General features: G+C 43.7%; 1 protein-coding gene across 2 annotated transcripts; it reads right to left on the bottom strand.

Annotated features, from left to right (window-relative positions):
- On the bottom strand, positions 1–27,811 carry evi5l (ecotropic viral integration site 5 like). 2 transcript variants are annotated; one of them, XM_080463692.1, is made up of 20 exons: positions 27,367–27,811; positions 16,436–16,825; positions 14,434–14,623; positions 13,484–13,708; positions 12,415–12,489; positions 12,004–12,129; positions 11,690–11,833; positions 11,499–11,588; positions 10,472–10,569; positions 10,101–10,161; positions 9,936–9,989; positions 8,375–8,407; positions 7,421–7,561; positions 5,823–5,939; positions 4,876–5,016; positions 4,379–4,555; positions 4,151–4,297; positions 3,749–3,844; positions 3,561–3,656; positions 1–1,010 (listed from the first exon to the last, which is right to left on the bottom strand). In XM_080463692.1, exons 2-20 carry the CDS (start codon positions 16,675–16,677, stop codon positions 693–695), a joined length of 2,571 nt encoding a protein of 856 aa, XP_080319818.1. In that variant the 5' UTR covers positions 16,678–16,825; positions 27,367–27,811; the 3' UTR covers positions 1–692. The 2 variants fall into 2 exon arrangements, with proteins under 2 accessions (XP_080319818.1, XP_080319819.1); XM_080463693.1 differs by lacking the exon at positions 8,375–8,407 and having other exon boundaries at positions 27,367–27,775.
- Between the last annotated feature and the right edge of the window lie 67 nt (positions 27,812–27,878).

The raw sequence follows: 27,878 nt of genomic DNA on the forward strand, positions 1-27,878 counted from the left end.
TCCTCAAGGTTGGATGTGAGTATATTTGTTCACTCATCACCTTTCAGAGTTTCTTTTTTTTTTTTTTTTTAAACACTAACGGAGGCGAATGGATGGCTGACGAAGGCAGTGAAGATGAATTAAGTGTTTTCCTGACGGAAAAATGAAGAACGAGGATGTTTTTACCTCTGAATGATTCAGGAAGGAGGAAGGAGAGTTATACAAGGGCAGACGGAGTGGAAAACGTCTTGTTCGGTTCACAGGGAGGGGGGGGGTTATTAATTTCTCTTCTTGTCGACCCTTCTTTTGCTCCATGCCACAGTCACAGATTCAGCTCTAGCGGTGGATCTCGAGCGGCGAGGAGCAACGGTCGCACACGTCCTGTTTCAGTCCGTTCTGCCGTGTGTCATGAGTTTGGACGGATTGGTACTTGGATGGTGCAGTTACAGGTGGGAACAAGGAGAGACGCTGTACGTTACCTCCGAGTCCGGAAACACAGTGGTGGAGACGGTGATGGGAGCGGGGCCACGGGTGGCGACGATCGGAAGCGGTCCGATCGTCGCCACGATGTCTGCGTCAAGTAAAAGGTAAACACCGGAGATGCCAAAGAGGAGGGCTGGATTGGAGAATACAATCCTAGTTTACAGTTTGTCTCGCAGCTTGTCTCTGCAGCTGAAAGGAATCCAGTCAACTCTCCGCACGCCTCCCGGGTCTCAGTTATCCAGCGCCTCGGCGCACACCATGCCGCCGTACAGCTGCTGTGGGTCCGGATGCGTCTGCACCCGCTCCTCGGGGTCGCTGTCCGTGCTGCCCTCGCTGTCGAGGTGGGCGGAGGGGTGACACGGGCCCGACAGGCCGGGGTACAGGGCGTTGGGGGGCAGCGGGCTGGGGAGGAGGTCCTCGTCCGAGCTGAGGTAGTCTCCCTCGGCGGAGGCGGGGCTGGCCAAGCACAGGTCCTGGTAGTTGGTGCTTCCTCCTCCGCCACCGACTCTGGAGCCGAGCGTCGCCTTGTGTCCTCGCAACTGCCGGATCTGAGGAGAAAGAACGAATTGGAGTTTCAAAGAGGACATTAATCCAGATTTTCTGACAGAAAACTTTGCTGACTTTGCTCATTCCTATCGCATTGTAGAGCACTAAAGCTATTTGTTTTCTCTGAAGACGTCAAATAACAAATGACCTAATGTGATCTGAGGATATTGTACAATGAGCTATGAAGGAAACGCTTTGTGAAAACTCAAGTCATGTTAATGAAGTTTGTTACACTGTAAACTTAAAAGACTGAAAATCTTCATTTGAAGAAATAATAGCTTTTCCATTAATGACAATACAGAAAAAATACACATTTGGCTTAAAATACCTGCTTCAGGTTCTGCATAATGAATCCATTTATTAGCAAAAATGTGATGCGACTTATGAGATTCACATTTTCTAGCAAAAGTGATGAGTCTACATTTACTTAGAAAGTCAACAGTAGATAAATCAAATTAAAGGCCTGCAAATGCTTCTTTGTCACCTCTGCAAAAAAAAACCCAACATGTTAGTGTGTCATGGAGCAAAGATAAACACTCGTTTAACCGATTCAACACCATTTCCAAAGCATTAAAAGTCAATGCTGGGAAATGCTTCAAAGAGTGTGATTAAAAAAAAAAACCCTGCGAAAACCACTGATGTGAACCTCTCAAGAGTTCACACTGATCAGACTGACAGATGGGCGACTGATTGAACCAAACGAAGGAAAAATGATGTTTGACTAAGTATAAAACAGAACATAATGCGTCTGTGTGCCTCGTTTGTTTTTGTAGCAGCAGCAGTGAGGTTCTCTGGACTCGCTCGCCAGTTTTCACATGCATACTTTTTGCATGTTGACCTTGCACAGGCCACAGTGAGTCATGACAAATCTCAGAGGTTTTTGTTTCCCTCACCGATCATGCACTCACTAGCTGCAGGGTGGCGGGGAGGGGGGGGCAGTCAGAGGAGGGGGAATCAGTGGTTAACCAGTGGAAATGTTTTGACTGTCAATCTGCTCTATGCAACAGCAAAGGCCAACTTCTATCTTTTTACTTGCTTTGTATTCCCTGCATAACAAAGTCATTTCATTTAGACTGAAAGAAGAGTGTTTATGTTTATGCATTAGATGTAGGATGCATGGCAGACGCCGACACGTCTCACCGCTGTCTGCAGTGTCACACTGAGATTTTTCTAAATGGCTTCCTCTCCTTCCTCAGTTATACTCACGCAAGTTTCAGTCTCGTTTACAAAAAAAACAAAAAACAAAACACTTTGATGAGAAAAAAGAAAAAGAAAAAAGAAAAAAGAGATAGGAAGAAGAGTATAGAGGAGCGATAAAGGGCAGGGCAGTCTCATTGCACCTACTCACTCTTTGAACACACTCCCTGCAAGTCACGCACTGTCGCTCTCTGAATGAACAAACCCGGGGTGCGTGCCGAGCGCCACACCGATCACTCACCGCGTTAAATCTAAACATGCAAAAATGAGCAAAACTAGACTACTGTGTCATTGCTCTCGACTTCACTGGGCTTTGGGGAGTACGGTTCAGTGGGATTGAAACGATGAGAAAATGCCCGTGAAGCTGCAAGTGGGCTCCCGTTACCAGCGACACATTCAGACCAGGGTGCGTGTGTTTGGGTGGAAGTGGTGTCTGCTGCGAGGCTGCACGATGACAAGATTCTCCTGCGGTGGTTTGGCAGAGCTGAAGCGGGTCGACGAGCACAGTCGACACCACCATCTTGTGTGTCATATGACATTTTGAAGCATCAGTACAAATGAAAACCGCTCGGTGCCTTTTTCAGCGATGTCCTCAAACCCCAACAACTCCGACCACACAGTGTGAAGTAAAACGGTACGCGAAGCGATTCCACTGAACGGCGTTTCGAAGACACTTTCTCAGCAAGCTCTTTTGGCATTTCTCAGTACCAACATCAGTAAATCTCTCCAGGCTGCGGCTTGAGCAGAGATTAGAACAATGAAACTATAAAAGATCTCATCACATCTGCCATTGGAGATTTAAAAACAAAGACTTGACAGCGATAAATATGTGGCAAACAAAACTAAAGAGGCCTTCACTGCTGATCACAGACTCAGATTAGATCAATGACAAGACACAAGTTTAATCTGGTTACTTTTATGGTCTCAATGATCCATTACTGTTTTTGTCTTCGACAGTAATAAACTCTATAAATGATATTGAGGCAAATCCAACAGTTAATGTCTTAATTAGCCATTTGGATGGAAACAATCAGAACATTGTGAAAGCTGATCAAACTGCATGGATAGGTCCAATTGATGCACAGTAAATCAAAAGAAAAACAAATCTGTTACCACTTATTTCCCAACATCTCACTAATCAATTTATGAAGAGGAACAATAAAGGATTAAACAAATGTGGATTAAAAAGGGCCTACCAGAAAGTAGACTTTTGTTACCATGGTAACATGAGGAAGAAAGTTGTGTGTGTGTGTGTGTGTGTGTGTGTGTGTGTGTGTGTGTGTGTGTGTGTGTGCGTGTGATTGTTATTATTCAAAAAGGTTGTATGAGAATGTGTGTGCATGTTTGTTTCCCACCTCATTCTTGAGCTCAGCAATCTGGTCCCTGAGCTGGTTGATGTACTGTCTGGAGTCTGAGTGGTTCAGCTGGCCCTGGATCAGCCCTTCTTCCTTCTGAAAACACATTTCACACACAGATCTAAATACCGTCTGCACACATACACACACGCGCACACACACACACACACACACACACACACACACACCTGTATCTCGAGCTCAGCAATCCTCTGCCTGAGTTCGGCCATAGCAGCCATACTGTCAGCTTCCCTCAGTCGCACTGCCATCACCTCCTCTTTACTCTGCAGGAAATAGAAGAAAAAAGAAGGGAAGTGAAGAGGATGGAAACAAGGACCAAGACGATAAGTTTAAACTCGAAGCTGAATGCTGAGCTTGATAATCCAACCGTTTCTGCCTCATCGTCTACAGCCTGCTGCGTGCTCCATTTCTCCTAATTCATTATCTATTACTTATCTCTCCAAATTCTTTTTTCGATCCATCCCTCCGACATCTTACCCTCCCCTCCCTTTATGCCCTACATCCATGCTTTCTTTCCATCCCTCATCACGTGTGCATCTGTCTCCTAGTTAGATCCTCCACATCCACACCTTGCAGTCTAACTCGGCCTGCTTCCTCTTCATCTCGTTGAGCTGGCCCTGCAGAGCTTTGTTCTGATTGGTCAGCATCTGGAGCCGGTCCTGCAGGGCGGAGCGCTCCTGCTCGTGGCGGCCGATCAATTTGCTGTGGATCTGGTTCTAAAGAGAGGAAAAGTCAAATTCAGCACCGAAGTATTGAATTTGGCTCTGGAGAGTCGCCGCTATGGCTGCAGGTCTCACCTGGCTCTCCTGCTGCAGGGCCTTGAGTTTGACCTCCCGGAGTTCGGCCTGGGCCTGAGCCTCCCGCAGCCTGACCGTCATCAGTTTGTCCTGCAGCTCGTTCATGGCGTTCTTCTTCGGGGATTCCTTCCAATGGCCGCCCCCGCTGCCTGTGCTGCCGCCACGAGACATGTGATGCTGCGGGAGCAAAAACACGTTAGCGGGTAAACACACACACACACACACACACACACACACACACACACACACACACACACACACACACACACACACACACACACACACACACACACACACACACACACACACACACACACACACACACACACACACACACACACACACACACACACACACACACACACACACACACACACACACACACACACACACACACACACACACACACACACACACACACACACACACACACACACACACACACACACACACACACAGGTAATTGAGAGAGAAGCAGCAGTGGTTTGGTGCCTCACCTGCCAGCGCTGGTTGAGCTCTGCAACAGAATCCTGCATCTCTCTGAAGGAACGCAGCGTCTCCAGCTCCCGCAGCTTCATCTGCTTCACCTCTTCCTGAAGAGCCGCCACGTTGTTTTCATCAGGCAGGCAGCTGCTCTTCTGAAAGAGCCAGATTACCTTTCAAACATCTGGATTTTGCCATCAGTCCAAATATGTTGACAAAAATATTTTGCAGACTCCTTGGTATTATGAAGACATGTACTTAATTCGTAAAATATAAACAAATGGAATTAAACAGTTCTTTTCAACATTTTTAAAATGCAGGTAGGGAACACATGAAAAAAAAGCTTGGCCTTCAAAGTACAGTTTTAAATATAGTCTCTGGTGTGCTTGTTTAAATATTACTGAATAAGAAAAGTCATTTTTATTTTTTCAAAAAATTACTTATTTCCAAGGAATCTTACATTCAGACCAATATGATAAATATTTACGATACTCTTTGTTTTCCACTGCGTCTGTTCCATGAACAAATGAGTAAAAACTGATTGTGTTTAGGTGCTTGTACCCATAACTTGTTGTAAATCTGGCCTTTTCTGAACGTCGCCAGCCAGGACTCTCAGAAGCTGCACGTCAGCATTTAGGTTTGATAAAATCTTTATTTAATAGTTATCTGGCCTAAAACCTAAGGATCAGACCAGTTGCAATAACTACATTATGCAAAATGTCTCAATTTTCAAACACTTTGAACGTAAACGGCTGATGTGTCGTCGTTTCCGGCAGCTTTCACTTCTATGTTACGGTAAAGTCTTTCTCACTGCTGTGTCCCAACACCTCACGAAGTGAAAGCAAAAGTAGAAAACCTGTCAAAATGACGCAGGGTATTTTACAGTAAATAAATCATTCCCACATTCAGAGACGTTTCCTCAGCTCAATCCCTACACAAGGAGTCCAGTCTGCCGGCTCACCTTCTCCAGGTCGAGCACCTTGTCTTGCATTTCCTTCAACGCGCCGAGCAGCTCGGCCTCGTGCAGCCGGGACTGCTCCAGCTGGGTCTGCAGATTGTTGACGAACGGCTCCGTGTACTGAAACAAACATCGCAGAGTCGCAGACATTCAGGGAAACACATTAGTCACCGACAGAGAGTGTGCTTGGGCCAGTTTGTGTTCGACCGTGACGGTTTCTGATACGCGAGTCTGTCTGAGCATTGGCACAGCTCACGCAACAACAGGTCAGTGACTTATTCACAGGATTTATTTCTCTTTTGGACTGTTTGGTCTCTTCTGTCGAGAAAAGAAGAGACGGAAAGTTGAGTAAGGTGTTGCTGTAGATCTCCATAGCTTCACCGAAATATATATATATATATAAAAAAGACTTAATACAGTTAATTCTTCTGCTGTGTGGCTAAAGATAGAAACACTCAGGAAGTAAAAGAAATAGCTGGTTAGAAAAAACTTGTCACGCAACACTTGAGCGTCTGACTCAGTGATGTTACCATGTAGACAAACGATACTGTACATTTTTATTTGACCACATCAAAGTGAAACTACGACGCAGAGTCGGAGAGCAGCAGAAGCGCGTGAGAGGAAAAACACTTCCCTATGAAGCAAAATACAAATCTTTGAAATTGGGTGAGCAGATAGCGTGAGTACAAGACTCTCGGTTTGTCATTTTGGGGCTTTCAGTCTCGGTTATCAAAGGAGACCGAGTATCTGGAGGAGGGAGTGAAACCGCCTGTCACCATGCCTCCACCGAGAGTTTACCGTTTGTTTGGTGAATGATAAATTTGATCTGAAGTTTTCCCTCGCTCTTTACACCCTCTTTACGCAGTGGAGAGCTGAAGTGACGACGGTGTAACTTTTTGACACGCACACAATTTCAGGGCACATAAATGTCAACAGGGGTCTGCTACCTGCGGCTCCGGAGCCTCCCACTGCCGCGGCTTCATGAAGCTTTCATATAATATGTAATGGAAATAAACATTTTGCTTTCATTTTTATCGAAATTGTATTCCTGACCTGGACTTGCTAAAAACCGAAAAGAACATACAACTCTTTTTTTTTCTTCTTCAGTCCAGGTAATTAACAGACTTTGCGGCTCCAGACGAATTTGATTTGGTGGAAAATGGTGAAAAAGGTTCTTATGGTCATAAAGATTACGGACCCCTGATGTACAACATAGAGATTTAAATAAGCTTGTAAATACACTGACCACTCTAAGGTACTTGTACTCCGACAATGAGACGGTGGGGAATCTATATTGTAATTCTAATCATTGACGTGGCCGAATAATCGAATGTTACCGTGCTGTGGCACCTGCAGCAGTGCTGCTTTGAATAATATCTTTATCATTCATGTCTTAGTTACTATAAATGTCTGTTTTTCCATGCAGCGCTGCCTGACATCTACAGATATGTAAATAGCAATATGATCTGTAGCACAATAGCATTAATTCAAGGATGGAACGTATGTAATCGATTGAGAACGGCCACCCAGTTAAGAAAAATAAATCCTGATGAAAGGAATCAGCTCAGCTCGCCACGTCTCTTCATGAAGGTGTGGTTCACCTTCTGCTGCTGCAGCTCTCTGATGGTGTCCTGGGCTTTCTCCAGACTCTCGCTGGCTGTGTTGCACTGCTGCCTCACCACCGCCAGCTCCCTCTTGATCACGTAGTTCTCCTCCGCCTCCTGTGCTCGTGTCACTTGACCCTACGGCAGAAACCACAGCAGGGTGGCGTTGGACTCTTTGTAGAGTTTATTCTGTCGAGATCTCATGTTATTGGTTAGAACAACGCTGGCATTCAGGGAGTACAACATCAACAAGTATATGGAGGAATTCCTAAACCTTTAAAAGCCTTTTAATATTTTGGAAAAGAGGCTGCACTGCTTTCTTCCAAAACGTTCTCAAAGATCAAAACTCTTATAAAGCAAGTCTAAGTTTAGGGTGAACTTATTAGGATTCTTCATTAAAAGGACTTTTTGGTTTAACTTAACTCTGCCAAGCTTCAAGCATGCAAGGTTTAGACGTGTTAGAAATACAATCTGTGCCGTGAGATTATTTCTGATACCGTCAGACAAAGCTGGGCACACACCTGCGGTGCGATCGAGTCGCTACATACATGGTACACACAAGCTACTGCCAAAGTGACAGAAATCTTTTTGTCCAACCACAAGCAAGAAAGCAAATAAGCACATTTACACCAGCTTGGCGATTTAATTCACATTTTGGTAACGAACACATTTCCGAGTTAGTAAAACTTGTCAAAACAGATGGACTTTAACGTGCTACATGCAGGGGATTGAACCACCTCGTCAGGCTCCATCACAGATAAACACAACATGCATTCAGGGGTTTCAGGGCGATTTTGCGGACTGAGCAAGTATGAGGAAAAAAGAAAAAAAACTCTTTCATGCACTTTTGGCTGATTGAGAAAAGGAAGAGAAGCAGTGCAAGGACGGGTGGGGGGGGGGGCAAAGAGGACAGACAGCAAAGTTTAGTGGAAGGGGTTGACAGTACTCTACCTGTATCAGTCTGTCTGCCAGAGCAGCACTCTCCTGCAGTGCAACGGAGGACAGGAAGGAGAGGATGGAAGAAAGGGATGACGAGAGAGAACAAAACAGAGGGAGAGCAGAGAGGACAAACCACAAAGAAAACACAGAGGGAAATCCGAAGGGAAGAAAAGAAAGAAAGAACAGGATCACAGATGAAAGAAGAGATTATCATTTCACAAAAACAATAGAAGCCATGAAGAGGAGTGTGTGGTGAATAAAAAGAGGAAGCAGTGATATCATTGAGAAGAAAAGTATTTCAAAGAAGAGGAAACATTTAAAGACTCAGTGCTGGAGCAGAGGAGATGTTTAGAAGAAAATCCACCAGGACTGAGCATCCACTCAAATGCTGTATGTTCCTGTGCTTTATAGAGAAAATACATTGACTCATTGTAACTGTAACCTTCTACACCCATCTCCTCCATCATTGCATCCACACACTCTGAATGTGAGTGTGTGGATGCAATCTACAAACAATTCAGAGCAGGACTGTCAAACACATCCTGGAAAATAGAAAATAGAAAATAGAAAAACAGAAAATAGTGCCATACTAACTCAACACGCCGAATAATCGCCTGAAGCTCTCGTCCTACATGTTTCTGATGTTTAGCTCAGGGACGTCAAACACATGTGACTTCATCTTGAGTAGGCCAGACTGGTAAAATAGTGCCAAAATAACTTTTATATTTAAACTTGAAAGTTTTTCTTTGTTGTGGTGCAGAGTATACGTGATGAAAAGGTTTCTCATTTTCACAAAACCAAACAATTACTAGAGAAAATGACGGCAATCTCAACATAAATCCCATTTTAATGAAACCTTCTGAGGCAAAACCAAAAACAGCAACGCGGTAGCTAGCTTTCACAGCAGCATCACAGATATCTCCGCTCAGGTTTCAAGTGTTGTGTTGTGTCCGTAACTCTCTGGGAATTTCCTAAAAAAAAAAAATTAATAAATAACCCTATGTTTTCACAATTTGCTGGGCCGGATTGGAGTCTCTTGTAGGCTGGTTTTTGCCCACGGACACCCCTGATTTAGGGACACCAGTAATCCTGAAGTGCATGTTTCTGGAGTGTTTCACCCTCAGAACACACACACACACACACACACACACACACACACACACACACACACACACACACACACACACACACACACACACACACACACACACACACACACACACACACACACACACACACACACACACACACACACACACACACACACACACACACACACACACACACACACAAACTACAGACAGAAAGACCATAAACCAGGCTCGAACCAGGGACGTTCTCACTCAGGGCGAGAGCGCCAACTGCTGCACCTTCACCTGAAAAGTTATTGCCTTCCCTCATCCAGACCTTGAATTTTGTCTGCACTGTAACATGAATCATGAGTCAATCAGGTTTACCTCCCCACACAAATGACATAAATCAGACCCATTGAGTTTTCTTTGGGAGTCTCAGTCGGCCTAAATTCTGCTGATTTATAAAAAACAGCCATTCAAGCGGACAGACGGTCTCTTACCTTCTCCAGAGTCTCAATCCTTTGCTTCAGCAGCCTGTTTTCTGTGCGTAACCTCTGCAAACAGATAAAGACAAATACAGATATTGTGTATGGCCTTTTTAACATTTAAAATAGAACATTGTTGAGTGATAGATATATCAGGCACAAAACATAAAGTCAACCCACCTTGATCTCAATTTGCTCCTCCATTTCTTTGTTCTTGATTGTTGTGTATTCCTTCTCAAGTCTGAAACAAACAAAAATATTACGTGCACTCTCAAAATAACTTTCCATATTAAAATGACTGCTTTTGAAAAACTTTGCCGCTATGTTTCAAGCAATCACAGTTTCATTATAATTATGAAGCTTAAAAGGGACCGGGGGGGGGGACTGCTTCTTTCTTCTTAACACAGCAAAGACAACACACAGGATGCCAATGTGCGTCAGAGTAAAAAAAAAAAGAAAAAAAAAAAGAAACTCTCCAGATCAGTGAGAGCGAAACAAAAATCCTCCCGGGCTACATTAAGCCTGTCCATCTGAGTAATGAGCATCCTCACTTCTTCATCCTCTTGGGGTTGTATTTGACCTGGTAGGCCCTGAGGATCAGCTTGTCTGGGCAGCTGTCGAACTGGTGGGGGATCACCTTCTGGAAATGCTGTCAGACCAAGAGAAAGGAGAATGAGTGACACCGCGGCTTAGCTCCACAGTAAAAGGAAACAGACGTAATGCGAATACCACCATCTTATTGATATAAAAAGAACAAAATGACCAATTTTCACTGCAATAAACAGTATGTCCTGTAAAAAGGATGCGCACAGGATTATGTTGTGTTTTTGTCATTGATATTTTTAAATTTAACAGCCGAAAATCAAGAAGAGAAATATGAGAAGACTTTTTAAAAAGAAAGTAGAGAACTGGCAATACAACATTTTTACATTAGAATTTATGAGTGAATGTTTTTATCTGCTGGAAATTTTCATCGATTCAATGGTAGAAATACTTGTGAGATAAATCAAAAGATTTCATTTTTCAACAGTGTTTTGAATGCAATAAAACAATATGAGAAGGCAACCCTAAACTTCACTGAATTTTAAAGAAAATAGTAATTCTACTGAGAAACAAGAGCTAAATTCAGTTAAATTAAAGCGAAATGAAAGAAAACTGAATAAAAGGAGTGTTAGTTTTTAAATTCCTGATAAAATGCGATACAAAAAGTCCTTCTCGTGTTTCACTGTGTTTGTGTGATTGGCAACAAACAACAACAATTTGTTTTCTCTTCTGCTGTAAACACAGATGCCCCCAGATCCTCGAGGGCAAACAATTCAGTTTTAGACAACAAACTACCCAAATAGAAAACAACGTGAGAGTTCTGTACATGCAAAACACAGATTTAAAAACCTGCTGACTGGATGCAACCGCTTGTTTAAAAAAAAAAGAAAGAAAGAAAGAAAAATGACCTTAGATTTGTAACTCAGGAAGCTTGCGTGCAAAAGGGAGAAAGTGGGACGTGGTGGGTTTGAGTCATGGCTGAATGTGTACACGAAAGTCATCTCTGCAGAAAGTGTCACACGTGCGGCTGCATACCTGCGACATGCCCTCCATGTCCAGCTGAATGAGGTCGGTCTGGTTGTACTGCAGGATGGCCAGGCCGACACGGAAGATAATCTCCAGGCCCTGCGGAGACGTCACGCATGTTAGAAGGTCTGATTTAATAATGCACTCTGGAATCTGAAGTGCGCCGTCAAAATACATGGGGATTTCAGCGTGTTTCTCACCTCATACATGAAAATGTCAAAGATGCGCGTGGCGACAGGCAGAGGGAGGAAGGTAAGGAAAAGCGTGAGGAACCAAGATGAGGCGTACATGGACGTGTGGAAACTCTGGGACCGAAAATGGACATTCAGCTCTGGAAGCTGCTCCTGAAATCACAACAGAGCGGTTGGAGCAGGTCGAAAAAAACTAGAAAATCGAACCGAAAACAGCAACCAAAGAAGGGAAATGATACGCTGGAGATGTAAACAAGTGTTTTGCTGCCACTTGGTGGACTAGAAGGTGCACTGCCACACTCAGATGACCTGGTGCGGTTTACCTGGAGCAGGTACTCAAACTGGTAGATGCAGAGGCCGAGCTCTGCCATGCTGGGTTTGAACAGTTCCCTCAGACGGTACTCCTGCATCAGGCGCACAAACACACAAAACGCCTCCTCTTCTGGCATCTGGAAGGAGGTGAAAGGAGGTGAGTGAGGTTCGCGTACCAGGTTAAAAAACAAAAAACAAAAAATAAAACCGGATTGTTTAATAAATTCAGCCACTCCAATACACCACAGACAATCTCGAGAGACTTCCTAACTGCCTTGCACTATTTCAAGCACCTGCCATGCAGAGCGCAAAGAAATCCAGTGGGACTGATTATAATGAACCTCAGACTCAATATTATGACCTTGGAGGCAAAATATACTCATTATGGATTGTTTTCCCGAAATGTCCGATTTGATCATTACCTGCATGAGGAGCAAGCCAACGATGAACGCGCTGCCTTGGCAGTAGCCCACCTCTCGATCCACCAGAGAGTATGCCTGGAAACACACACACACATACACACACACGCACACACACGCACGCACACGCACACTCTCTGTTGGTAGGAAATTGACATCTGCAAACCCGACTGAACAGCCAGACTATGAGAAACAAGATCAACAAGTCACCAGAGGTCCCATCATTTCCTGAGCAGCTCAACTAATCTGCAGATTGTCAACAAGCTCGTTTCCATAATGACCCACAACACATTTCCCCCGAGTCTCTGTGAGCTTTGTTTCAGGAGGGAAATCACATTAGGAAGGTAAGAGACAGCCGAGCAAAATAGAAACATTAATGACTGCTGACCAGATCTTTGCAAATTGTGATATTTTTTCCTGTAATGCCACAAAACACTCAACAACATCAGGTTAAATTATTTTTCTTCTGATGAAGTTTAAACAATAACCAGCAAATGTGGCAAATCCCTGTTTTTACAAAGTGGAAGTTTGTCAATTTCTATACATTTTATGGCATTACTAAATGAACCGACTTGATTTTCTGGGCTAAAAGAATGATACTACATGAGGTGGTGTAGTGATTAGCATTGTAGCCTTAGAGCAAGGTAATAGTTTGATTATTGGCTTTGGGCCTTGTTAGAGTGACTCCACATACTCAGTAGGCATACTTTTGATGGTGTATCTCTCAGTTGTTCCCCCTGTGTTGTACTCGCGACCTTTCCAGAGTGCGACCCGAGTTCTGCAATTTGTGAAGTGGAATAAAGCCCACCTCCCTTCAGCATATAAGCATATCTGTTTGAATCAATATTTTCAGATAAATTATTTAGGGACAACAAAGGTCTCTGGTACCTTTACAATCTCAGCTACCAATGATTGAAATATGAGCAGGACAGTGTTAATAAACACAGATAAATACAACATGAGCCCCATATAGCAGATTTCATTGTGAATTCATGCTTTGTGATTATCTAGTATGTACATTTAAAACTGCGTGTACTGCATAATGTACATACATGCCTGAAGACTTATTCACCTTCATGACATTAAAGAGGACCTCCTGTCCCAGGCTGTCCTGGCCTTTGAAGAACTCGTGCTCGGGGTACGTCCTCGCAATGTCCCTGCGGATGAGCTTCTCGCAAGGGGAGGACATCTTTAGCAGCTCGGAGTACTGGTTCTTCACTGGCATGTCGGTGGCGTTGCCCAGTAGCTGCCAGACGATGGCCCGGAAATGATGCGGGATGCCCTTCCTGATCAACTCCTGGAGAAGAGACGACGAGAGAGACCTGATGAGAGAGAGCCTGCTTCTCTCTATGCTGAGGGAGGACATTTAAAGACATCTAATGTTCCCCGAGGAGCTAACAGATCAGCAAAGAGTGACAAATTGTGGAATGATTACTACAAACACTAAACTGTTCAGCATGATTTCTTAGAATTACATTCAGCCATCCAGATGACTATGCTTGATCACTCCTTTATTTTTTGGCATCTGTCAAGTTTGTGTTCAGCCAACAAATTCCTGCTTGCTTTCGCTACTCTCCCTATTTTGCCCTGACTCATTTTGACTGTCTGTCCTTCGATCCGTATTCTCCTCCCGCGGGTTTACTCTTTTTGTGACGGAGCACGCAAAGCGGGAGGGAGGGGGGGGGAGGCGATGCACGGGCAGAGATGAGCACTGGTGCAGTGCAATAAACAAACAAACCAAAAAAACTAAATGCAACGCCCTTGGCTCCACTGTACCAATATTAACACGAGGAAATGGCTTCATACTGACAGATGTCAAGCATGAGGTTACCCCCCAAAGACGGTTTGACAAAGCGCATTGCTTTAAACGCTAACGAGCTCCAAAAAAAGGGGAGAAAAGACTGAAGTATTCACAGCCCGCTGCTCTGTGATCTGAACTTGCATTTGTAATTTTACTGTATTTAGTCCCGAGTTCTTATTTCCTGTCACTGCCTCCTCCTGTGGCCTCCTGCTGGCCCCCACCTTCAGGAGTTTGTCTTTCTTGCGTCGCCACTCCTCCCACTCGTTGACGATGCGGCCCCATAAGATCCAGGTGTCTTCCTCCAGGTGCGACAGGTTTGAGGAGGCCGAGGAACTGGAGACGAGCGAGGAGCCGCTGTTTCGCCGCGAGCCGCTCATCGACCGCATGGACTTCGAGTCGGCCTCCAGCAACCTGCAAGGGAGCACGACAGGAAGCTGAAACGTGGATTTTTCTGATTGAAACAAATGAGATGGAGCAGCTTGTGTGTCATGCATGAAAAGGTAGATAATGGAGAGAGAGGTAAAGGAAGGTAAGCATTAAGAGTCATGGCAGGCACATGTGCCAGAGACTCCGACTGCGACCTTGAAGAGGCACCCAAAGCCTCAGGGCTTGTGGCCTTAGATTACAGTACGAGAGGCTGAGCCATGAAAACATCACAGCAGCCGCCTGGCATCCTGCACCACGAAGGAAATGTTCAATTTCCATAAAGACCCAACGATCTGACTTTGAAATACCAGGTGAATACGTTTTGTTGGGTTTTACTGCATTATTTAGCCGTCGGCTCATCTCATGGTGAACATCTCTGAAATAAATAGCTTCTTTTTTGTTTTTAGAAAAAACTGCAGACTAATTAATATTTCAAATGTTTTTCTGTGTTGAGTCCATGAGGCAGCAGGGCGGTAGACAGCGGAGCTGATGTGATTAAAGAGGTCGCCCTTTACCCCGAGGGTACCGGGTTCAGACTCATTCTGACCCCTGATGTCTTCTTGTTTTAAGTCACTTGGCCCCTCTGCTCCACACGCCGGGGCTGCATCCGCCCAAATGGACTGAAGCACGAAACTAAAACATGAACAGTGACATGCGCTCACGGTCAGCGTTGAGATTCATGAAGAACAGATAAAGGAAAATGGGTTTTCTCTGAATTTGCGGGTTATGTAAAGTGAAATGTGGAACCAAATTCGTAATTACAAATATTCCATGCAGAATCCGGTCCTCTCGTCGAGCAGGATTAAATCTTATCTAACACTGGGATTAAACCTCACCCTTCAACTGAAGCGTCATCTCACTGAACATATCACTTTGGTATTGATCCCTGTAAATGTTATAATTTCATCCTGATAGAAAGTAAATAACAGCCAATAACATTAAATCAACAAAAATGATTGTATATGTATTTATAGCAGTCATGTGTTGTTTTTTTTTTTTTTTAACAAATATAACTCAGTCCCTCTAGAATAATAACCACAGATTTAGCTAAATACCACAATATCTCCAGATGTTTACACTTAAATGTGCAGACAAAAATAAGCCGGAAAAACAAACAGCTCCCTGATGTTTAGCTTGAAAGTGGAGGGAGTTGGTTTTGTACCGTCGCGAAGCACAAGCGGAAGTTCCTCTCCGGGGAGCCACTTTTCCGCCACAAAGCAGAAAAACAGTCTCAGTGGTCCCAGTGGTGTCATTTTAACATTGAGTAACCTTCACCGAAGCTCTGCCGCGTTGTGCAGCTCAAGTCGCACTGTTTGAGAGCCACAGAGGAGTCACTGGGAGTCCATGTTTGGAAAGCTAATCAAATCAAACTTAAAAAAGAACGGACCATTTGCATTTTCAAAAACATTAATGAAATAACAGACTGTGTGGTTATCACAGTACTAACTTTACTGTGATAACCACAAAAATATGCCTCCATTTTGTAACATTGTTGATGTTAAGAACAACTTAAAACTAAATGCTCTTGAAACACTAAAATGTTGGGTTTTTTTTAACTCGGCGTCACCATTAGTATTATTTCCAGCAAAGTGGATGGAAAGAAGATAAAGTTAAGACTCACCGCTAAGAGTATAAAAGATTGCTTTTTAATTATTGAAGCAATGAAAGGAAACGCCTGTTTTGAGTCAATCGTCCTGCCCTTTCACTACTTCACACAGAATTTTCCGTTAACCAAGTGGACCAACAACTAAACTTTGTCTCAAGTTGATCCCGACAGGACACTGCTACTAATCTCACCTGTTCTGCTCTTCCAGTTTGGCCAGCAGCTCCAACTCATCCGGACTCAGGTTCTCAGAGTCAGCCGGCGAGGCTGCGGGTGCTGACAGCACTGCATCATGGGAAGAGGAGTCCGGGCTGAGCACGGGGCTGCCCGTCGATGGAGGGTCCTGGTCCATGCCGGAGGGAGAGGACGGGCAATCCAGCTGAGTAGGAGCTCCACCTGAGCCCTCTCTTTCTGGGCTGTTGCTGGGGATCGACATGGCGTTGAGGGTGGAGCGGAGACGGCAGGAGCAGCGCAGTTAAAAAGATCTCGGTGTCACACTGCTGGTCTTTTTCCTCAGAGTCTGAGAGTTTCCTGATAAGCCACCGGATAGGCCTTGGAGTTGATATAATCAGAGATCTTCAAACCTGTCAGGTTAGAGGGAAAGAAAAGAATGAAAATGAATACAAGTGATCGAATAGAGTGAAATTTAACGTACTCAACTTTGGTCACGATTGATTGTATTGCTAATCTGTGGGTAAATTAAAAGACAAAAACAACTCAAGCCTTAGTGTCTTTTCTTCTGAAACAAACGGCTCATCTATGTTAAGTGTGCATTGCCGATATGACAGTGTTATACCACTCGACTCGGTTGTGTCATAAAAGCAGTTTATGTCTGTAGAGTAACAGTCATAATACAGTTTTGATCATATAGGTAGAAAAAAAATACAGATATGTGTTCGAATTGAGAAAACGTAATTTAAAAAAAATAAATAAATCACTTAATCACAATTACAGTAACAAAAGTCTTTGTATTTGACTTCTTCCCTACGCCTAAAGTCCACTGGTCTACACCTATGCTATTGAGTTAACAATTCAAAACCTTTGTTTAGTTATATTCAGGAATTCAAACTTTCCACTGATGTTTTAGCTGCAAAACATTTGCAAATTAGACTCACGTTAAGGAGCATAACTCTCCTCCTCAATTCATTTTTGTCATGTCTCCTCAAGTGTTTGGGCAAACGACCTAAAAATTCACATCTAAACATGAACAATGCCCGGCCACACCCGGGCTCTAGTGACTACCATGACGGAGTTGCTCTTAGTCACTGATGACATCAGTTTGGCGAGCGTCCAGACCCGTCACCGCAGTCAAACTCTGCCGCAAGAGCAGTTTTAGACTGAGAATAACTACCTGGCTGACTTGATCTAGAAACCTGAGTGAACTTCCACGGAAACAATTCAAAGTTCTGCATAGTTATATTTTCACGGGAAGTAGTGAAAGAGCCAAACCGTCAAGAAGATCCGATAACATCAAAGTCCTGCTGCTAATTTCACGCTGCGCGGCTTTCAGAACACCCGAGTCATGGTTAAATATGCTGGTGGGCATTCAGAAATCGGGCTGCAGAAGTGATTGCAAACAGATGAGGAATTTATCAAACCAGACTAATTAATCCAATTATCTACCGAGTTCATTCAGGAAGATAACTGAAATGTCAAACAGCTTATCAAGATTAGACACCGCTGGCTTCACACAGAGACATTTGTCGAGCTTTTAATCGTCTCCTTCTCTCATGTATGATGTGATTATAAATAAAGCAACGGTCTGTAATGATTGAGAGGCTTTTTTCCAGCTATGTGTGCGTTTGTGTGTCCTCGGCTTCATACTTCCTGCTCATGAATCACGACACTGATGAGGCATACGTTTCTGGCTTAAATGCAACAATCGGCTTGCGAATGCTTGACAGTGCGGCGAGGAAGATTGTTGGCAGACTGTGGAGAGGCACTGTTAAGACTTCACATGGGCAAGAAGAAGGCAGACCCAGAAGTAAAAACTCATTCAACACAAACACGCCCTGAATACAGATACGATCGGTTTCTTTTGTCTCTGTGCTGCCGTCAGCCCCCAGAGAGGCAAAGCAAGAAAGTGAAATCATGGTGTGGAGAAAATGAGCAAGTATCCATACTTCTGTTCTTCACTAGGGAGCAAAAATGTGGAGCTGCAGTCAACTCCCCCAGATGTGCCTTAACGGTCTTCGAGATGGCAGCCCTGTGGAAAATACCGTGTGCCACCCACACGCAGTGTGACTGACAGCCAGCTAGGAATAACTGGAAAAATCACATTCAGATAGGGAAGATGGGCTCATGCAGATGAGATAAATCACACATGGGAAATACGTAAATGAGCAGCCTGGTTCTCGATCAGTGTGGCCATAACAGCAATGGCAAGTTTAGAACATCAAAACAATGCATACGTGCTCTTGTGTGCACATGTTTGAAAAAGATCCCACAAAGTAACGCACTGGAGTGCTGTTATGTACGACGTGATCAAGCATGAAGGTGGAGAGACACATTCAGCAGCCTATATAATACGAAGCATAAGAGTCTGACAGGCACAGCAAAACAAGGCAGAGACAAATATAGCCTGCGGGAGAGTAACGGGGGGGAAAAAAGAGGAGCAGAATAAGCGTCTGCATGGGAAAGAAACAAGGACCACATTCATGCATAGAAACCAGCCCAATCAATAGAGCCATTAACAAGCAAATGAAACCAAACACAGTCGTAGAAGAGTTTCTGCAAAAAAGAATTTTGAAATGACATTATGCTTTTTCTTCTGAAACATTATTGGAGTCCCATTGATGCATCTGCTATGTCAAACACAGATTAAACTCCGAGGTAAGCGCCGCCATTTATCCATTTTCAATACAAACACCCTCCAACTCAGGGCGGCAAGGAGCTGGAGCTTGTCACAGCTAACGTTAAGGAAAATCACCGGTTTAGTCCTAAACAGGTCATCAGATCGTCACAGGGCTTCTAAAGAGAGACACACCATCGTTTACGCAAAAGATTAAGCAATCAAGCATGTCTTTGGAAAAGAAATCCACACAGAAAAGGCCTAGTAAGCAGTGGGATTTGAACCAGGAGCATTTTTTACTGTGAGGTGCAAACCACTAATATATCAAACACCCAAAGTAAACGGTCATTAAACAAAAAAAGCACTTCATCTAGAGTCTAGACACTAGTGGTTGCTGAAGCTTCTGAATGTCAACGTATGTAAAGGTGAATATGGAAGAGATATTTAACCACATTCACCAGTTTCAGTTGTTGCACATCAAAAGAGAAAATGATGCAATGCTTGACATAACAAAGCGGTTTTTCTTCTTCTCATGTTGAATAAAACCCTCAACAGGAGCTTTGCTTGAGTTTACATATTTGAAATTTTACACCGCAGTTCCAGAATTTAGACAAATCAATTAATAAACACAAATATCTCATTAACTGTGAATTGCATTTGAGCTTTTCCAAAAGCCACTGTACAGTAAAACCTGCAGCTTTTAAAGCGTCGGCCTCTTGACAGTACAGAAGCGGAGATGCGTCAAACAGCTGTGTCACTGTGGTCACCTCATCCTGTAAAAATGTGTGAGTCATACAGGACTAAAGAGCTTCTTCCCGTTTCACGGAAGGACACCATGAAGGTCTTGGACGAAGCAAAACAAGCCACTTTCCTTTTTTTTTTTTTTTTTTTTATTCTAAAGCCTGGCTGTTGTCCCGTTTATGACAGTGGGCTCGCTATAATGTCACGGCATGCTTGGAATATACTGCAGAAGACTGGGAAAAGACATAGTCTCATTGTAATTCCATAATATTTGTGGTTTCCACGTGTGGTTAAGGTCCACATTAATGTTTGTGTGTGTTGTTAAAGAGAGCCATTCGCTGTGTCATAAATGGATGTCAATACAAATGTTTGTCTATATGTGTTTAGTTTCTCCGCACACAGCTATTGTATTGTGTGTCATTTACACTTGAATGCACCCTCTCACTGTCCACAGAAACAAACCAGACTATTGTTTCCTCACACGTTTGCATTATCAATGTAGACTGTACACGTATGTATAAAAAAAAATAAAAGAGCCGTTCCCTCTCTCCATCTGGCATTCGAGACATGGGGGCTGATCCCGCCTGGGGCAAATATGATAAAGAGGGCAACAAAAAAAAAAAAAAAAAAAGGAAATGCCCCCTTTGATCTCCTAACAACGTCCAACAAGACAGATGAAATGAAGACATATTACATGCTATCGCAGACAAGAATTCAAAATCCAATCTGTACTTTATGAGTGAATTTCAGAAGAATCAGCCCGTTTTCAAAGGGTCCTGGACCCTGCTGATGTGTGCATGTCATGCCTTCAGGGCCTTGGTGAGATCAATCCCTCTGTGGGAGCCGTGGCTGCGAACCCTGCTGCTCTTCAAACTCATGATCTCATGTTTGGTTACCGACACGCCGACTCTTCCTCTTTATGCTCCTTAACTACTCTACGCCCTCTTCTTGTGACTGCTGCTGGGCTACGTGTTGCTCAAAGTATCCCATTGTGAGGAAGGAGATGGGATTTCCTTCATGACGCTGCTGCTAACACACTATGTTCCTCTCTCTGCCCGTTTTGGAAAATCAATAACTGGAGTCAAACTGACCCAGTGCATGGACACTGCAGACATATTGATGAGTTAAATTCATGGCACAAACAATAGATCAGAGCAATGCTGTGTGAAGCAGATCCAAATCCATTTGTGCGTCATGAAAGTAGTTTTTTTAAGACAACCTTAAAGCAGGCATCCTCCGGTTGTGGGACTCGCCACTTTTCAGCCGTTTATATGCAGTTTCTCTTGTCTATCTAGTGTCTATCTCACAATAATGATATTGACGCTGCATGAAATAATTGAACAGCAAAGGTTTAAGTTTCTCTCTCTACTTTGAGAGTAATCGAGCACAAAACCTGGGAACATCCTCCAGAAGCGTCATTAGGGATATAATCTATTCTTCAAACAGCCTTTATCTACAGGCTGCACTCTACAAATCGATAATATGTAGGACATTGCCAACTCATTTACGTCCATCCCAGGCAGCAGATATTTTCATGACATTTGTCAAATTAATAATCCATGAAGGAGGAAACACCCTGCTGGCAATTAAAATGCATAGGGCAATGTCTTTTCTCCAGCGCATCTACAGGTTATGGACACTTTATATGACTAATGCTTTTCCTGCTCTAAATTTAGTTAGTATCCCTCTCAACATTATTAGGCCTGCTCTAGTGCCACTACAATAGGATAATGTCTACGAGTAGCCATCAAGGGTTTTAGTGTACAAGCAACCGCTTTGCTTTGATGTACCACTGAATATTAAAAGCAATCACGCTAATATAATTGAACTAGAATTACCACTCACAGACACGTACACCCACAAACTATGTAATTGTCTGTCGAGATTCATTAAATGTTCCAAATGTGATTGTGGAAACAATCAACACTAAATGTGTCGGAAAAAGGGACAAACATAAGCTCCAAAAGGTTTTGTTCATAGAAATGTAATTTATTCATCCAGGAATCCATGTGGACATTTGTACTGGATATTAAAATTTTACCTGAAGGCTCTGTAGAGATATTGCAATAAAAGTAATGCATTACGGCAGGTAACATCTGTTCTAGTCGGTCTAAGTTGGATTGAGAGGAACACACTGGCGTCTACAAGGTGTTGCAATAACAAGAATGAGACTGGCAACGCAAAAAGCCCAAAGCCTCACATGGCTCTGGTGCATACAAACGTGGCAAACACACTATAAAATCCACCACTTTCTATGTGGAGTTTGCAAGTTCTTCATGTGTCTGAAGTTAACTGGTGAATGTAAGTTTCCCATTAATGTGAATGCGAGTGTGTTTGATGGACTCAGGGATGGATGAAGCAGCACAGAAGACAAATACGTAAAATCTAAGGACGGCAGAGTGAATCAAAGTACCAAAACCTCACCTGACAGAAGCACAGCTCACTAAATTTCCCCGAGGAAGTAACATTCCGTGCATCACCACTTCTCGACCACGATGTGACTGAGCCGGGCCAACCGTGACGCGGGACAGAGACAGGTTTTAGTTTCCTCTTTTGCATTAATTAGATAGTTTGAAAATGGGTCACTTTACGAAGAGCACTGTCTCAGACACTGCTCAGCAGCTGTTTAATCACTCCTTCTGATTACAAACATCTGTTGCTTGCCGTGAGAGGAGGAAACAAATTAGCTTTGCTTGATTTCTTTGGAAGTATTGTTAAGGTATTGTTTTTTTTTCTTGTATATCTTGATTACCTTAAGCCTCCTGGGGGATTTCATGAAGTAACCAAACTGTCCTGTTAGGAGGCGTTAACAGATATGATAATCTGCCCGGTTTGACTCGCAGCAGAAAAATCAAAACATACGAGACACAATTTATGAACTTTGTTCTTTCTGGCATCCGTCGCTAAGAAACCAAGCCTCGTTTGTACGTAAACTGATCAAAACACATTTCGGTGCCTCCTAATTTATGATGCAAAACCTTCACATTTCTGCGCTGTTTACATCAAAGCACTGAAAAGGCAGATGGTCCATTAACTTGCCGTCAGATTACAGGTGTATTGGGCAAAGACATCATCAACGGCTCAGCATGACAACAAAGGTTTCAGCAGCTCTCAGTCTCTCATTTGGCAACGCGTCGTTAATCATCCTCCCAAGCATTGAGCCTGTGGTGAATCATTCCCTCGTGTTCATTTTAAACGATAACAATACGATGGCTGGGCTGACGAAAAACACCTCAACCTTTTCTACAGGAGAGCAGAACGATTATAGCAGTTCCAACAATAACACACGCTATTAAATCAAAGATGGCCTGCAATGACGTGTGCTTATAAAATACAAATCCTTGATGTTCACCAAAGGAAACACTGGCACGGATCAGATTACAAGTGGAGCGGGTGTGACAATAGAAAGGAAAGGAATATTTAGAGTAGGCCGCAGCCCTATTCCAGGTACATACAACTCCGATTAATGTCAGGGCCCCAGACGCAGCACTCAATTTGCATATCGGTGTGAATCCAACACGCAGCAGATCACCACTCAACTCAGGGACACTCATCCAGGTACAAATCTGCAAGCCTTTGAGAACAATGGAGCAAAGAGAGGAGCACTGTGGACAAGCTGCAGCAGTTGTGAGCTTCAACCACAGCAGCCAGGTCATCAAGCTGCTCCTTGTTTCCATGTGTCAGCAGTGCAGCACCGTGCAAGCTGCTGGCCAGCACCAAAACAATAAGCTGGAGAGCTTGGCACCAAGGCGTCAGTGTCAGTCCAGTCTGCAGTGATTATATCAAATAAATGGGTGAGAGAAAATCATCTAAATAAAATTACCCCCTGAAATTGCCCTTTTAATTATAGTTTGTCCACAAAATGGTGAAAATACAGTGATTAAGCTATTACAGTAAGTAAGTGTCCAATGAGACAAAGTATTAAGCAACAGCTGTAATAACTGATCAGTTAACAATTATTCGTGACTAATCATTAAAAAAAGGAAAAGAACTCCCAGTAAACAAAATAAAAAAGGACAGAAAAAGGACAACGAGAGGCATACATTTAAGTCATCACGTGTCTCGACACGTTCTGGAAGGTAAAATGAAGTGTAAAGCATATTTCAGTCATCGCGACCATCTTACTGTCCACACATATCTGGATATTCACACTGCAGATCAGGTAACAGTGGAACAATTAAAACAGTGAAGGACATGGCAAGAATAAAGACTAAAATATCGTAACTTGGGAAGAAACATGTTACTTTCAAATGGAAAAGCTATTTTTTTAAATATTTGATAAATATACTTACAACTCATCTTTTTTATTTATATATTGCTTTATTGTATTTTACTTTGGCTAAAGCAGCTACAAATTGTGCAATTTTAACAATCTTATAAGTTCACAGCTACCCACACTGTGTGATAATGAATCTAATAAACTTTGGGCACCACATGAAGTTTGCCGTGTGCAGATTGCACAATGAAAACGTCATAAACCTGTGCCATCCATTCTCCCTCCCCAAAAAAAGAGAAAAAAATAAAGCGAAGCATGAATGGAGCCGCCGCAAAGCATCTATTCGGATGTAGCGCTGATCAGGACATCATTTCATACTGCATTTCTATTGATTAGTTGATGTAGGTGGCAGCAGCAGTCCCGATCACCCCAAAATTTCTGACACTGTCAGAATTTTATCACAGGTTGTCTTTGGTCGCAGGACCATGATCACAACCGTCCTTCAACCAGTCTCACAGTGCAACATAGGACCACTGATTTATAGCCACAACCAGAATGGCTGTGATTCTGTCTCTGTTGCTATTTTGTGTCCGGGACGGCCGGAAATCTCAAAATGTGTAGCAAGCAGCCTTAAAGGATCGACTCCAATCATGGACTGTGGCCAAGTCAAACAGCTGGCCACATTAAGAAAGAAACATCGACATTGACCTCATCAATTAATAAAACTGGAAAACAGGAATCCATACACAACAGTGACAACTGCTGTTCTATCCGAGGTTCATGGTGTTCCTTTTGGGATCATATTTTAAAAGGAGAAAAATGGCACACTGTCATCTGAGGAACAAATAACAGCAGCCTCTTTGTTTGTCCATAAGGAAAAAGAAATACTTAAACCAGAACGGGCACTCAGTGGAGCGCATACCCTCGCCAACACCACATTTGTCACCACGGGAACCAATGGATTTAAAGGTTACTTGATCCACCACACCACTCCTTCCATCGTTTGTCATGGTCGTTTGAAATGCTTCATGTTGCCACTGTCTGACACTGATGTACACACATTTTACAATTTCCATGCGAGTTGACACTACAGCACGCTGATGGCTCACGGACCTTGCTAGTGTGTTATCCGTTAACTCACATCGATGCTGAATAGCCCGTCAGGTAGCAACATCACTGTGCGAAACACGGAGCGGAGCCACACAGATGAACCAGCACCAGAGTCAATGCCTTCACGCCGGTGTTGAACCGAGTTATTAGCTGTGAGCTCCGGAGCGGAGTTGGCATTCATCACTGAAGATTTCATGCAATTTGGGTTGATAGTTTTTGCAAGAAGTTGGGAAAATACACACATACATACATCAATAAATCAAAAACAGAACTACTTCTGAGCAGCAGCAGGCAGACAGACTGAACAGCACGATGAGATGACATCCCCTGTGCACTTGCTAAGGGGCCTCACACGTGCAAACATAAATCAACAAACAGCTCAGAGACTGTCCTTAATAGACTGCACAGACCTCTTTCTGGCTCACCAGTCTCTCTCTCACACACACACACACACATACACTCACTCACATGAATATCGAGGCAGCAGCAGCTGTGGAAAAGGTTAGAGTGTCACAGAGGTAACATTCAGGCTGTTGTACGCTGTTGGAATCAGATAAAGAAGTTTCAAGTCTTCCGCATTAGAAAACAAGGTCGCCAGGATGTTGAGAATCTGATACCCGTTTCCTTGACAGTGGAATGTGCGAGATGCCATTTGCCCGGTTAGTGGATTTCACAGATAAGTCAGAAGGCAATCAAACTGTAGTTCAAAGACATGATAAAGCCATTACTCATGCCCTGAGACATAGGGCATTTAGGGAGTAATTACAATCAACAGAGTATGATAATTAATTCATGAACAGTCCCCTCTCTTCCAATAAAGGAAGGTGCTTGAGGGAGTGCTTTCATTTTGTAACTAGTCCTCTATAACCTTATTAGTTGTTGTCACATCCCTCCATTCATATTGCTGTGGGGTGGGTGAAATTACATATGTGTGGCCTAGATTCACAATACATCCACTTAACATGGTGGTTTTAGTCCTGGTCATGAATTTTGCCTTACTGTTGTTATTCTGCAAAGCTCACCAAGGATCTTACCTGCAAGACAAAACAGGAACTATAGAACAAGGTCCACCTGGGAGGAGGATGATAGTTGTGAGATATGCTATATGACAACAGAACCGTTTTTCTTTTGATCACATGCAGGTTTGGCTTTCAGGCTATAACATCTTATTGACTGAATTATTTTTGGTCATTTTCCACTGATTTTGAGACCGACGACTGCTCTGAGACTAGATCTAAGATAATTAGAGGTGGATTTTTTCTCTCATATTCAGAGTTCTCTCATTTCAATGTACAATAGATGAAAACATGCATGCAGCTATTCCTTAATGCAAAGTATAACCAATTCAATGACAATCTCAGCCAAAGGCCACAACCTGGAGAGGATGGTCTGTAGTGTTTATCAAGATCTCACACAGCAACTACTCGGAAATGTTGAGGGTGACTCCTTTAATCCCGGTCCTACTTGAAGCGGCTGTAATCCGGTTTGTTTGGACATGACGGCTCATTATCCCGGCCTGCAGCCTCCGTCCTCCAGGAGGATGCCTGAACAACGGGCCCTGCGTGCTCTGCAGTCGACTCATGGCTCGGCTGGATCAACATATGTGGCCAAAATGACACATCATCCCCTCTCTGCGGCACCAAATGTCCCGGCGTCTCCAAAACGACGCGATTGTGTAACGACACGAAATGAGGACGAAAGGCATTGAACACACACACACACACACACACACACACACACACACACACACACACACACACACACACACACACACACACACACACACACACACACACACACACACACACACACACACACACACACACACACACACACACACACAAATGACAGGAGCAAGCTAAAGCTTAGCAATAAATATGGTTTATGGGCAAATAATGAATGGACCGTGTCTCTGTTGAATCTTTATTTTCATGTCACTGAGATAAATGGAGCAGGCGGATGAAGCTGAAGAGGTTTCAACATGTTCCGTTCGCTGTGTTTTCAAATGACACACCACAAGCTAGCGACGTCAAAACACACACACACACACACACACACACACACACACACACACACACACACACACACACACACACACACACACACACACACACACACACACACACACACACACACACACACACACACACACACACACACACACACACACACACACACACACACACACACACACACACACACACACACACCGAGCGATAACAACGAGATTCGGTTAAAGGATGGAAAATAAATCATTCGAGGCGTACCTAGATTCCTTTGCCATAATCGGAGCGCCGTGTGTATTTATCGTCGTCCCCACGCCGGTCCGTCGTAAAATGCCAAACCTTCGTTATCGGCTAATTAAAATCAGAGGAGATCCACCGAGGAAAAACACGGAGAGTCTGTCCGACGCAGTGCCATCCTACTGCCGCCGACCACACCGGGACCAGACCGGGAGGCAGCGCCGCGGCCACAGCTGCTCCACAGGCTCCGCACCCGGGGCACCGAGGGAACCGACTGTGAACCGAAATCACAAGATGGGGATATTTCTGGAGCCGTCCGCTAAAACCACCATGACAGCCGCGCGATGATGCAGGCTCCGGTTCAGCGGGGACGAGGTGGAGACGGCCGCATCAATCATCTCAAGTAAATCACACAGAATGGCTGGCGGACTGAGCCGTTTTAGTGAGCACGAGGTGGGGCGCACCAATCAGAGTGCAGACGGAACTGTGATCGATGTGTTGTTAACCAATGGCATTGGAGAAAACCCGGACTTGCG

Source organism: Lipophrys pholis (genome assembly GCF_963383615.2).
Source record: "Lipophrys pholis genome assembly, chromosome: 5".
Classification (NCBI taxonomy): Eukaryota; Metazoa; Chordata; class Actinopteri; order Blenniiformes; family Blenniidae; genus Lipophrys; species Lipophrys pholis.